At 29.7% G+C, this 15336-nt stretch overlaps 1 protein-coding gene across 1 annotated transcript; it reads right to left on the reverse strand.

Annotated features, from left to right (window-relative positions):
- Nucleotides 1–12079: 12079 nt before the first annotated feature.
- Nucleotides 12080–13023, reverse strand: LOC139847991 (uncharacterized protein At1g66480-like). The gene has a single exon (XM_071837730.1). The coding sequence runs from the start codon at nucleotides 12802–12804 to the stop codon at nucleotides 12286–12288; it is 519 nt and encodes a 172-aa protein (XP_071693831.1). The 5' UTR covers nucleotides 12805–13023; the 3' UTR covers nucleotides 12080–12285.
- Nucleotides 13024–15336: the final 2313 nt, after the last annotated feature.

Genomic DNA, 15336 nt, shown 5'->3' on the forward strand with positions numbered 1-15336 from the left:
TAATTAAATATTTATATATATTTAAGGTATTTAAAATATAAATTATTAAAATTTCCCAAGTATTTTTACCATGCACTTAGCTTGAAAGATTTGATGTATCTTAGAATTTTATACTCTGCCTTAGTAAAACCTGCCCCAACGTCTACTTGTCTTTTTATGTATGGTGATCAGTATACAGCAGCCAAATTTATTTCTCTCTGTCTCTTTGTTAATTTTTCTTCAGTTTTTTCCTGCTCTCGTGTATCCTCCTCACCTGATTCTTCATTATTGCCCATTTCTTCCGTTTCATTCACTACGTTCATTATTACTTCTTCAATTGTTCGTTCACCTTCATCATTTTCTTCCCTCCCCTTTTCATTGACATCCACAACTTGTTTTTCGTTTCCAACTACAATTTGTTTACCTCCTGGTAATTCTACATTTTCTTCCACATCTTCTTCATTCGCTTCAACGCCTTCAATCCCTTCAACTTCCTTTTCAGCTTTCTTTCCACTTTTATTACTTTCTTTCCTCTGCTTATCAGTTTCACTCACATCTTAATCCTCATTTTCATTTGCAGCTTTTTTTCCTCCTCTTGATTTCACAATTTTTTCCACACTTTCTCCATTCACTTTATTCACATGTTCATTCTCTAAATCCATCTCTTCATTCGTTTGAGAAACTTCATCATGTAAATGAAATGGAATAGGTTGTGTTGAATTAAATTCTTTTCCATCATTATTATGAGAAACACTAGGTGAAAAATCATCATCTGAGATGTCTATTCCTTTAAAATAATCTTTAAGAACTTTTGAAATTTCTTCAATGGTCTTGTTTTCTGGATAAAGTCCCAAACCTTCACTTAGGATTTGACCATAATCCTTCACATCATTTAGATTTGTTACAAGGTAGTTCACATATTCCTGCCATATATAAGATATTTAATTGTTAATATCATCATCACCCCATGTGTTATTGTTGTTTAAATCCACCATTTTGGCAATAATAATAAATATTCAACACATGTAATAATAATAAATTGAAAATTTCAACACATGTAATAATAATAAATTGCAAATTTCATACGATTTAAAACATCCATCATCCATCATCCATCATAAGTATTATAATAAACATTTTTCTTACCTTCTCAGATCCAAACTCGAGGTTCTTTGTTTTCTTCGCCTCCTTTTCTCTTTGAACTACAATAACATCACCAAACACACCTTTCCTAACTTCTGCAGTTTCTCTATCCTTCAACTTTATTGATGACCATTCATAAATTGTTGATCTTTCAGGTGGTACATATGTTCCATCAAGAATTGTTGATTGGACATAATGAAGCTGCATTTTTTTTATTAATTTCATGTTAATAATTAAGATATAAATTTTTACACATGCATTATGTATAACACATATTACATGTAATAGATAATATATATATATATATATATATATATATATATATATATATATATATATATATATATATATATATATATATATATATATATATATATATATATAATAGTTATTAGACTTACAACAATTGTGGAGATTGATCCATTAAACGCTCCATCGGGATTGTTTATTTCTTTCCATTCTCGAACAGTTTCATTCAAACATGTAAGCAGGTAATCACACCAATCAAGTTTTGGTATGTCACTTTCATCGTTTAAAACGCCGAGGAACTTTGTGTTTACTGTACCACATTTTGTTTGCTCGATCATCGACGATGCAAACAGTACCATGAAATCCAAAACAAACATTAGATCACTATCAGAGCTGCTCTTTAACTTTTCTAGTATCTGTTTTTGATTTACATTCCCTTTTTGTATCCGCTTCTCCACTTTACATTCATTTCTCCCCCTATTTGTGCCCTTACACGAGCTTCAACTTTATCTCCACCTATTGGAATACCATACAATTCGTGTATACTTTTTCTTGTTATTTGTATGTTTCCAGCTGGTAGTTCTATGCAGCTTGTATCAGGGTTGTACATCGAAAGACAGAAAAATGAAAGCTTCCTCGGCATTTCATCAAACTGCATCTCTAACAATTTACCAAAGCCAATTTTTGTTATAGCATTGATTCGTTCTCTTGACAGCAACCTTGTTGCTTGGTATAAGTTTTTTGGCGTGTTTCTGTGATACAATTTGGTGAACCCATCTGCAACATCTGTTTTATTCCGTTGCTTTTGAACCTTTTTGCCTTTTTTTAATTTTCTTTTCTTTGTAACAGGTTCTTCTTCATTGTTTCTTTTCCTTTTCTTACTAGTTTTTTCAACTTCTTCAGGGGATTCATTTAATTCCACAGGTTGTTCTTTCTTGTTACTCTTCAGATTCTTTATTGCTTTTTTGCTTTGTTCACATTTTACGTTTGACCCCTGCTTTGTTTTGACTGTTTTCCTTCTAGGAATTGATTTCTTTCATTTACCCAGTATTTTCTCTTCATATAATCTTCTGCTAAACCTTGTTTTTGTCTTTGCATCAGTTTGAATATTTTCCCCAATGATGATCACATCTATAATATAAATATTATAACATTGTTAGAAATCAATTATCATTATAATCAACATAAAGTTTTCATTATTTTTGTATCATATATGTAATGCGAAATGTTTATATACATTTATAAGTACTACCTTCATTTGATTCCTGTTCATTATTTTCATATATTGTTACTGTTCTATCACTGTTTGTTGCCTCTTCAGTATGAGCATTTGTGTTTTCTGCAACTTTATAATATTTAACAAACTTAATGACATTCAACATATATATTTGTGTCGACACATAACAATAAAATTTATATATATAAATGAATCATGATATTTTTATTAATTATAAACAATAGAAAAATGTACCTGGTTCTTCTTCTTGATTCTCTTGTTGTTTAACTTGTAGAGGTTCTATATTCATATCTTCTGCATGCAACAAGTTATAAACTAGAAATGCTTAATATACATGTTATTTTCTACTTTTAACAAACTATAAGTTCATAATAATACTTAATCTAATTAGTTTGAGACATCTATAACGTAAACATTCATGGTTGTTTATCATATCATTCACTATTTTTTGCTTTCACACTATTTTGATTCATCTAATAAAAGTAGATTTAGACATGTTCCTCTTTTTTTTTTGTAAAAAATTACATATAATGAATGTTTTTGCATAAATTTTGTTTGCACCAAACTTTCTTTTGAATCTTTTTTTATTTTCATCATTTCATTATGGTATTTGACATTTAAAATAAATTATCTTACAAAATAATATAATATTACTTTCAGTGAATGATATAATAACATAGAATATAAACTTTACCTCTGTTTAAATGAATTTTTTCCTTTATTTCCTGAAGAATTTTTCTCGTATATTTAACACGAGATGATGAATCTCCAGTTTAGTTTTTAAGTGCTTTTTGAGAAAGATCGTCTGTACCTATATTACTCGACATACATGCGATTCATAGTATTTTTAAACTATATCGAGTATAATTCATAAGATATATTCAATTTATAATATTCAACATATGTAATTGTTTTATACCTGTATGTTGATCCATTGGATTTGTATCTTCAACCATTTCAATAGTGTCTGCATGCAACAAATATTAAATTACTTTCATTAAAACTCTAATTTAACATTTTTTTAAAAAACTTTACATGTACAACATATATTTAAAAAAATAAAATAAAATAAAAAATAAATAACTGAAACAAGTTGTTTCGTTACTATTAATCTCAGGACCAGATAAAACATTACATTTACTGAATGTTATGCAACAACAATAACAAAAACTAAAATGATTCATGATATTTTTAAATATTTTCAAGTATAATGCATTAAATAAACTGTATATATAAACTTACTTTTTCTCATGTTTAATTTGAGCTTTAAGTTTGCCTTCTTTCTTGATGCTAGATAATAAGAAATCGTTATATATTAGGGTTTTATACTTCGATCAAAAATAATGTAAAATACATGATTCAGTGATAGATTACTTACTGTATACTTTGAAATCGATGGTTCTATTATCTTCGGCCATTGTACTTTCTTCGATTTTGGGTTTAGCGTGGAAGCTAGGGTTTCGTTTTTCTAATCGCTAAAAGGAAAATTTTGGAGTGTCAGATGAAATAATGAAAATGAGAAATGTGTTAATGTGATAAATTGGAGGGGATTAATATTCAAAATTTTACCTTTTAGTTTTATTTTGTTACACTTTTTACCCTTTTACAATCATTTTTACTTAAATATTCGATTTTACCTTTTTAGTTTTATTCGTTTTACTTGAATATTCAAAAATTTAATTTAATTTTTTAGATTTTTATTTAGCTTATTACAAAATGATCAATTATTATACAAATTGATTACATTCTCCTTATGTAATGATATTATATATTTAATTTACTTCATTATTTAAACAGTTATTTCCATAAAATTACATAAAAAATATAATAATAAAAAATGAATTATCATTTCAAACAAAAAATATTATAGCAAAATGACTTTTTTGCAATAAGACTATCCAAACATAGGTTACAATAATACTGAAATATCTTCACATGATATATAATGGATTTAATATGATAAGATTTAGTCACAACTTTTAATATCATAAACTTTAATAACATCCATTATTATTCATTATATCATAGCTAGATGCTGTTCATAACAATCTAACACATAGTTTTAACATATATCAAATATTGTTTTAATTTGTAAAAATGAAAATAAGAAACTACAACGTTTTAAAGATTATTCTTTTGCATCGAATTTTGTTTGAAGTAAACTTTCTTCTTTTATCAATCTTGCAATGAAGCTTCTCTGCTTATTTCAATCTCACCAGTTTCCTATTTCCATCAAAATAAATCATGTTATTAGACAAATAGTATAAAACATTCACTGTATGTAATAATATTAAAAGTTGTTCATAACATACATGTTCCTCTGTTGTTTCTGAAATATTCAAGGCATCTCTTCCTTGCTTCTTCTTTGAGGATCCTTCTGTGGCTTTCATTGTAGTTTCCATTGAAATATTTCATATCATCAATCACATCATCTCTTGTTTTATTAAGATCACTCAAAATAATTTTATTTGCATATTTCTTTCTCAACAACTCAATTTGACTGCGTTGATGGTTTCCTTCAACATCTAGTCCACAATCCCACTGAATTTCACTCCTGTACACCTCCATGTGTCTCATCATCATCACCCCAAAATCTATGTTATTCTCACTTATGCCCCAAGGTACAATCTTCATTTTTGGTATACAATTTCTAATCAAATTGCAGTTTAGATGAGAAACATCTTCCAAGTATTTTGAAAACAAGTGTGTCTGCAATTCAAACAAATAAACTTAGCAATACAAATTTAATATACATATTTGTTTTTCAATTTAACAAAATGATGATTTACTTACAATGCTAGTTGGTAAACTGCCATAGTTCAAACGAGTATGAATATAAGCTTTTCTGTGATCAATTATTTCAACCTCTGAAGTTTTAAGATTGAAAACTATCAGGTAATTCAGCTCTTTTGACATTACAAGAAAGAACACCTACATTTTCAAATAAAACTAATAGTTAAATTTAAACTATTTCTTATACCTATACATATATGCATTTTATTTATGATATAATGTGTCATACCAGATCTTTCTTTGCGAATCTGAAATCTATGTTTTCTGATGTTGCTTGTACTATCAAGTTCGTTCTGAATCTTATATAAACTTCTTCTTTGTAAGCACCTTCGTTCAGCATTTCTTCAGACTGCATTTATCACAAAAATATATTTATTTTTATTAGAAATTAATGATGCATTACAACTTATTTTTATTGTGTTCTATCATTAGAATTATAAAAACTATATGTTAAACAATTACATTTTTTCATCAATAATTGTACAAGACTTACTATGATTGTGGTTCCAAAAAAGTATCTTGAACAGTCATTACTCCCAAGTAATTTTTCTTCATGATTCAAGATGTTTGACCAGCAATCTATAACAGAGGTTGATATTTTTGTATGATGAAGTAAACTTCCAACTTGTATTCTATTTAGTGTATTTCCAACTATACTCCTGAATACAATCTTCCTGAAATTGTGAAAATCAACATATTATGTATTTAAATTATTGTTCTTATAAACATGATATAGTAAATTAACTTTCTTACAATAGATTAGATACTTACAGAGGATCATCAATAAAACAATGCAAGATGCTTGAAACGTCATTTTCGAACTCATTAACATTACTAATCTTGTACTTTCCTTCAACCTTTGAACTTGCACTTGGAACATCTTTTATACCATGTTCATTTAGAAGATCAAATTTTGGAACAGAAGCATAATCCATTATTGTTGGTCTCAACTTTGAAAGTGTCACTTTCTTTGTGTTTTCATCAATTATATTAAGGAACTCATTCATTGGAAGGCCTGTAACTTCATCTAGTATAATTTCTGATTTCAATGCTGATTCTTCTTCTTCTTTGTTTTCATATTCTTGAAAAATCAATAAGATTTTTTCTCTGCAGCTTCTTATATCCCCACTGTTTGGATACTTCTTTAATGCTTCCTTCAACAATACCATGAGTTGTTCGGTTTCTTCAACAATGTGCTCGTATCTCAGCTCCAAGCAATCAATGTATTGCTTCATATTTATTTGTTATAGAATAATATTCAATGCATGTAAAATATAAAACATCATAATATTTAATAACATTCATTGTCATAGAATAACATTCAATGCATGTAACATTATAAAAATAAATCATATTAATTCATAGTTTTATTTCAGTTTACCTTTTCTTCAATTGGATTTGGAATGTAAGTATATCTTGGTTGGCTAAGTACTTGATTCTGATCTTCATTTGATTTTGTTTCTTCATTATATCCATCTTCTTGAATTTCACCTTCACCAAATTCTCCTTTAGCTGTCTCCAATTCAATCCTTCTTTTAATGTCATCTGCTGTCCATTTCTCAATAACAGCCTTTTTACTTTTATGATCATATCCCTCACATTTTACCTTTTCCAGGTACAACAGCTGCATACATATAATAAAACATTACATGTGTTTAACTATTAATTTCCTACTTGAAATTCATTTTAAAAGAGTCTAATAACAATAATAATAGAAGTATTTGACTCACAATTAGCAAAGTTACTGGTCCACTGTAGAATTGCCCACCTTCTCCCCTGTTCCAACCTTTTTTACTTTGCAAAAGACATTCATAAACGTACCCACACCAATCTAGTTTGGATATATCAACATCATCTGTTATACTTGGAAGGAACTTTGTGTTGCAATTTCCAAATTTTGTTGATTGGCCAAAGCATGTTGCAAATAATATCAGAAAATTCAATATGAAGGTTCTGTCAGCTTCTTTTGTTGTTTTCATATGATCAACTATATCCCCACACCTTACTGTTTGCTTCTCGAAATTCGCTTTCCACATTTTTGTTATTGGTTCCTCTGAATCAACTCTTTCAACTAGCTTTATATTCATTCCACCGATTGGTACTCCAAGTAGTTAATGAACTGTTTTTTTGGTTATTGGAATTGATCCTTTTTTGAGGTTTAAAGTTGATGTAGTTTCATCAAACTTATCAGCTAAATAATATGCAAGCTTCATATTATTTTCAGAGAATTTGATTTCTAAGATTGATCCAAAACCTATCTCTTTGATTTTATTTCTTTGCTGAATTGACATGCATTCAATGGCGTTGTACAAACATCTTGGAGATGATCTTGATTTCATTATTTCTTCAACTTGTCGTATAGCTGCGTATATTACATATGTAATCAGTATATACAACATTCAATACATGTAACATTTTATAAAAACTATAATGAATAAAAAAATTGAATAGCATATAATTAGTTGATTTGTCAATTAACATTACTAACATGCATCATATATAATATTTTCACTTTTTATAGTTAAATATTAGCTTAAATTGACAACAAATAGAGTTACCAATTTCTTTTGTGCTTTTCATCTTGCAGACTTCTTTATGTTGAACAAAATCATCATCAGATTGCACTTGTTCACTACTTCCTTCACCCAATTTTTTTTCTTTACCTTTTGGAATGACATTATACTTCTTTAACAATTGAACAAAAACATTCTCCAAATACTTTGGATCTATAATTTCCAAATCAACTAGTTTTTGTTTCTTTTTTGGGTTTTTGTATTTGCACTTCTTTCCGTTTCCCTTGTTCTTTTTTTTCACATATAACAATTTCAATAATATTCATTATAAAAATATGATACACTTTTAATTATGTACACACGGGGCACATTCATTACATTTATTACTCTTTCATATACTAGACGAAAACCATACTATCAGAATCTATTTTATTATGAAACATTCAACACAAGTAATGTTTTTAAAATTTCACTGAACACACATGATCTGACTCTTAATCTTCATTAACAATAATATGTTTATCTCTTGAATATTCATTACAATGAATCTGTATGATAATTCATTCAGATTCACACAAATACAATGCACAATTTAATATTCTATCATATACTCAGGACATGTAATATAAACATGATGCAATATAAAACTGTGATACACTTTTAATTATGTACATACAGGGCACATTCATTACATTTATTACTCTTTCATATACTAGACGTAAACCATACTATCAAAATTTATTTTATTATGAAACATTCAACACTAGTAATGTTTTTAAAATTTCACTGAACACAAATGATCTGACTCCTAAGTTTCATTAACATAAATATGTTTATCTCTTGAATATTCATTACAACGAATCTGTATTATAATTCATTCAGATTCATACAAATACAATGCACAATTTAATATTATATCATATACTCTTTTTTAATCATGATTAATCATAATATCATAATACTCAGGACATGTAATATAAACATGATGCAATATAAAACTGTGATACACTATTAATTATGTACATACAGAGTATATTCATTACATTTATTACTCGTTCATATACTAGAGGTAAACCATACTATCAAAATCTATTTTATTATGAAACATTCAACACAAGTAATGTTTTTAAAATTTCACTGAACACACATGATCTGATTCCTAAGCTTCATTAACACAAATATTTTTATATCCTGAATATTCATTACAACGAATTTGTATGTTAATTAATTCAGATTTATACAGATTCACAAAAAATTGTAGAATGCAACATACAATTCTTTATAATTCATAAATCGTAATATGTTTATTACCTGAACCTTCAATTTCTTTCGATTTTCCTTTATCGCATAATTTTCCCCCCTTTTTGATGAATCTCCCGTCATTTAATTTTGATCTTTCTTCAGTTTCACTTTCTTCAACTATTTAATGAAAGAATTTAATCGATTGAATGAAAGAATTTGATCGATTACTGTGTGAAAGCGAGCGATTGAATGAAAGAATTTGATCGATTGAACCCTAGAAAATGGAACGATGAAGTAAACCCTAGAATTACGAACGAAAATAATCAATATTGTTTTTATTTTTATTTTTATTCATTTTATTTTATTTTCGTTATTATTTTTATTCAGCGCCTTTTTTATCTGATTTGCAAATTGACCAAATTGCCCCTCCGTGTTTTTCAGGTTTTTACCAGCAGATCCACTAAATTGCTAAATTTCCCCCTTCTCCCCTAAAAATCACTTCCCTCTTGATGATGACCCATACATAATATATGTAATATTAAAATATACCAGATGAGCTATTGGAATTACAAGTGGTTACATATCCTCTAATTGAATAGACTCCAAGATCTACTTATAGGACTTATTTTGACTACCCTATTATACCCATATGCACATGATTGACGTATATGATCAACATCAAACAAAGCAATACAACATCAGAAACAAACACTTGTGCACCGATAACACAATTGGTACATCTAACCCCCTGAAACTTGATGTAGTTCGGAGAGAGGTTAGAAGAAACGCCGCGTAAGTATTAAAGAATGATTAACTGGATTTCCAAGGATTCGGGTCCTAAACAAAAGCCACAAGAGTGGCTACAACTATATAACATACCGGTCTAGATTTTTATAAGTATTTGTATTAATTTATTGATATAATTTAAATTATGATATATTTAGATTAAAAGTTATTGCTGAAAAATGTGTTTTAATGAATTATATTATAATAATTTATTGTGTTATCAAATGTATTTGTGTTGTGACAATGGTCGCAAAACATATATGTTTGCCTGAAGTGGGCTCCGTTGGGGCTACCTAATATGAAAATTACATTTCAGATCACGAGTATAATACATATGTGTTTGTGTGTGCGTGCCTTAGGCGGTTGCCGCATGTTACCTTCTTACATTTCTATTTCCGGAAGTTAGGAAACCTAACACACCGTGTACTCTCAAAATATAATTTCAAGATCTTTGAAACTCTAATTTCACAATCTGTGATTTGATCTTGTTTTTCATGAACTGAGACGAGGTATTCTTATACGCAATTCTTGCTTGAATTGGTTAAACTTTTATGGGTTTTAATAAAACAATGCTTGATTCCTTCTTGTTGATGTTTGTAATTTGAAATTGATGTTTGATATAGCTTACATATGGTTAGTATGAGGTCTCTGATGTGATTTTACGGTCAAAACATGTCAAAATGAAGATTTGGGTGTTTGGGACTCGTAACAACTGTTGTTCTTTAGCTCAAAAGCGTGAGAGTCTTCTCGCGCCCGTGAGTTTATTGATCTGCGCATGAGAGTCATTCATCCGCGCGAGAGTAACCTGATCCGGGCGTGAGAGTCATTCATATGCGCGTGAGTGGCTCGATCCACGCGTGAGATTCCAGCACACGTGAGAGTCCTTCATCCGCGCGTGAAAGACAAGTCTCAGACACGTGAGAGTCTTCTCGTGCACGTGAGTACCCTGTCAGAAAAGTGAGTACCTGCTAGATAAAGTGAGAGTACTGACAGCACATGTGATTCATCTTTCGAAGCGTGTCTAGTCTCACGCGCGCACCTGTTCTCTCACGCACGTATGAAAACTTTAATACGTGATTTAGACTGATTGGATCTCACATATGTGCGTCCAGTCTGACTCATGCGCGAAAATGTGGGAATCACACGCGTATGTGTTGTGACAGTGAGTGAGCCAAGTGCACTCTTGACTCATATGCCATTTGATGGTATATGACAGCTTGATTGTTTAATTAATGTTGTTATTGATTGAAATAATGATAGACTTAGAATGTGATGTTTACACGTGATAAAGGAAAGAAAAAGACTCGGCAATATAAGACCATCGAGCTTTGTTGGTATACTAGTGAGTGGGAATACCTATACGGGTTTTTTCGTATAGTAACAAGTGTAGTTACTATCTATTGGTATGCTTTATATATATATATATATATATATATATATATATATATATATATATATATATATATATATATATATATATATATATATATATATATATGTATTCACGACATTATTGATTTAAAGAAATGTATATATGTGCACTTTTTGTTCTTTCGTCTTTGCTGGGTTAAGACGGAAGAGGTTAACCTTTATGTGAAGGATTGGTCCAACTGCTATTGCGATAGATAATATAGTGCAATCGACACATGTGTTGCGTCTGGAGGATTATACTGTGTGTCAATAGATAGGTGCATTTTTAGTATGTGATCATAGATTGAAGAATATGTGCATATGCTAGGTGCATTTGCATTCAATATGTGAGTTTTGTCGGTTCTTTTCTATCAAAATTTCTCAATAGATTCATTCACTATATATTATATACATTATAGTAGTCTACTAAGTTACTATAGTGTTTATTTAAGACAATCAGTATTAATTACTTCGAATTTCAATTCAGTTTCAAAGGAAAAATGAATCGAATCTTAATACATTTTTCGATTTGAATATCGTTCGATTCCATACCTAAAATCTAAACTCTGTTCTGATTCGGTTACGGTTTCAGTTTTTCTCCTAAAAATTTTAAAACCGAATAAACCTACAAACGGTGCCCTAGTTCAAATCTTAGTATTAGACAAAACTATAGAATACTTAATACTCGTATTTATAGCTGAGAAAATAAGTCATTCGATGCAAAAATATAGAAGACGACACAATTAATAAACCTAGAATTCCTAGTCATAAATGATACGGAGTAAATCACTATCAAGATATTACTAACCAACGGAAAATAAAAAAACATTTCAAATCAAATATTCACATTTCACATAATTTGATTATGTCCTTTATTTACATTCCCATATCTAAAAACCTAACCATTACCCAAATTAACATTGGTGATCATCATCACGCGGCCACCTTCTTTTTGACATAAAGATCAACAATCCTCTCCACCACCTCCACCTCATCTCGACTCTCATCAATCAACTTATCCACTTCCATCTTCGGCAACCGCACCTTAACCCGAACCGAACCACACCCATCTAACCCCTCACCAATTTTCTCCATATCTTCGGACACGGACCTCCTAGCCATCATTAAAAGCTCCAATCTTTCTTTATTCGTTATGTTCACACCCGACTTCACCCTTCTAGTATTCACCACTTTCTTATCCGTTGTATCAGGCAACTTTGGTAACTCAACAAGAAAATAAACTTTCCCACCTTCCAAATAATCTTGTGAATGTAACGGTTCGGCTCTAATACCATATTGTTTAACCGACTTTGAGTCTAACAAAACATGACTTGGGTAATCTTTGATGACTTCAAACACTTTTATGGGTGTGTTTAGTTTGAAGATTTCACCATCAATTTTCATGATTTTGGCTTTCTTGCTTCTTGTTTTACCTGCTAAACTGTTTCCCATATGAATATTATTGCATAAAGATCTAGGGGATTTGTTGGTGGGTTTTTTATGGCTACTAATGTGGGAGATTTGGAGTGGATACTCAATTGATGAATATATTATTATTATTACTTGAAGTGGAATTTGTTTGGATGAGATCAAGTTGGGAAGAGAGTGGGGTAGGCCAAATGTTTTCTACTCCTTTTCTTTGTTTGATTCATGCCGCAAGTGGAACCGGTTTGGTTTCATTGTATATGTAACTTGTTTTGATAGTTCTTATTATTTAATATTAATAAAAACACTGCCGTTCTAACAAAAATAAAAATAAAAAAATACTAATAAAACACTAGAATTGTTTTGATAGTTCTTGTTTAATATTTCTATTTATTGTTGACGGCGTTTTTCACGAAAACGTTTTGGTTATCGACTTTTCGTATTCTCGTAAAAAAAAAAAAAAACACACACACACACTGGGAATGTGATTATGTAACTTGTTTTAATAGATCTTATTTAATACTCCCTCTGTCCTATCTTATGTGTCCACTATTGACTTTTCAAAGTCTTTCTTTGTCAACTTTAACCGTAAATATTTTTATATGTGTTATATAATATTTGATGAAAATTATATGAATGAAAACACATTTGATACTCAATTCATTCATATAATTTTTATCAAACATTATATAGCACAAATAAGGTTATGTACACTCTACAGTCATATGATAAAAACTTACTATACTACATAAAAGATTTCTTAACAATAATCGCACATAACATGAATTTTGTCTTTGTGCTCTTCCATAGATAAAGGATAAAAATATTATATAAGAGAATAAAGACAAAGACCATTTCATGTGTAATTGTTGTTGAAATTTTTTTTTTTTTTATGTAATTAATTCTTACTCCATCCCTCCCATTACAAATTACAAGTTTCACTTACCTTTTTTCATACAGTTTTAAGAAATTTCACTAACTCAATTCTTCATCAATCAAAAATTTCCTCTCTCCAAAACTACATTTTTCATTGGTTGAAATGCAAAGTATACACTTGAAATGAGACATCTTAAAATAGATATGTGGACACTCGTGGTGGGACGGAAGTAGTATTATATACCCTAACAGCAATTATATGAATTCTTTAATATGATATCATAAGTTATATTCAATTAAATACTTACGTTAAATTTTAATATTAATATTAATATTATAATTATATTGCAAAATAAATTGGCGTTTGGAAGCAATACAAAAAAAAAAGAAAAAGAAAAAAAAAAAAAAAAAACACAGATGTGTGGGAAAAATTAAACGGATGGCATAATGTCAAATAGTCGGCCACCAATCTCATCCCAAGCTATTCAAAGTTTCAAACAATGGAGTCGTGTTTGAGAATGATTCTCTACAAAGTAGCTGCAAAATACTAAGTTACATTGTTGATAATTGACCCAGTATACATTAAACGATTTTTCTTTAATAAAAACTATAAGTTAACACTTCCATTTTTAAATTCACTAGAAGAAAACTCGCTACAAGAAACATGAGGAAGCAAGACAGACAAAAATTAAAAGCTCCAGTAGAAGTTATGCGTTACGCTAATTGCACGGATATGCTTCTCTTTGATTGAGACTCTATCTAACAGAAGCCCGATTTGAAATGGTTAATCTCTCAAGAAAATAAAATAAGAGACTTTTTTAGAACTAACAAAACTTTTTTCATTCATAATATTTCAAGGAAACAGAGTACATATTTATACTAGGAAAATACTCGGTAACTTTTTTTGAAAGGCAATAAGGGTATTATTATTATTATTACCCACGAAACAAAAGTTGAGCTATACAAGCAATGCTGCCATGTATGCTACACTATGAGACAACACGAAAAAATTACAACAGAAGTATGAATCACTTTATGGTTTGCAAAATAGCATAGATAGAACCAGAAAGATGCAGAGGGTGCATCTTTGTACGCATCCAAATTCCAAACTAATCCAGAAAAATATGAGATTTCGCAAGCCAATCATGCCACTTGATTTTTCTTCCCTTCATCTTTTTGAGATCCAATCAAAACTCGTAACTTAAATTTCAATGTGCGCCATATAAGCATTCCAACACTTATTTTTTTAACACTTTGTTATTCCGATTCGTCCATATAAGGTAGCCGCTCGACCACTCAACCGTTGCCAAACCTTTAAAACCCGATTCCAAAGTTCTACGATTAAGATTACCCATGAAAGCTTCACTTGTGCTAAGATTTGTAAAGTTTCCGAGACCCCACCACTTGTAAACACGAACGCAAATATCCATTGCCACTTTACAAATAATCAAGGAGTACAACAACAACAACAACAACAAAAACAAAACCCAACACCACATAAGTGGTGTATGGGGGAGGTGAGATGTTGACAATTATTTCTTCACCCAGAGTAAAAACACTCTCAGAAGTAGAGAAAGTCATCCCTCTCTATTCGACGGATAGAGAAATTGCTTTCGAGTGGACCTCCGCCCAATAAGTAGGAAAAACAATTTAAAAAAATAAGATAAAACTAAATATAAAATT

Source organism: Rutidosis leptorrhynchoides, chromosome 5 (assembly GCF_046630445.1).
Source record: "Rutidosis leptorrhynchoides isolate AG116_Rl617_1_P2 chromosome 5, CSIRO_AGI_Rlap_v1, whole genome shotgun sequence".
In the NCBI taxonomy this organism is placed as follows: Eukaryota; Viridiplantae; Streptophyta; class Magnoliopsida; order Asterales; family Asteraceae; genus Rutidosis; species Rutidosis leptorrhynchoides.

Excerpts from the sequence above, each read along its gene's own strand:
- LOC139847991 (XM_071837730.1), bottom strand. The coding sequence starts at position 12,804 with ATGGGAAACAGTTTAGCAGGTAAAACAAGAAGCAAGAAAGCCAAAATC.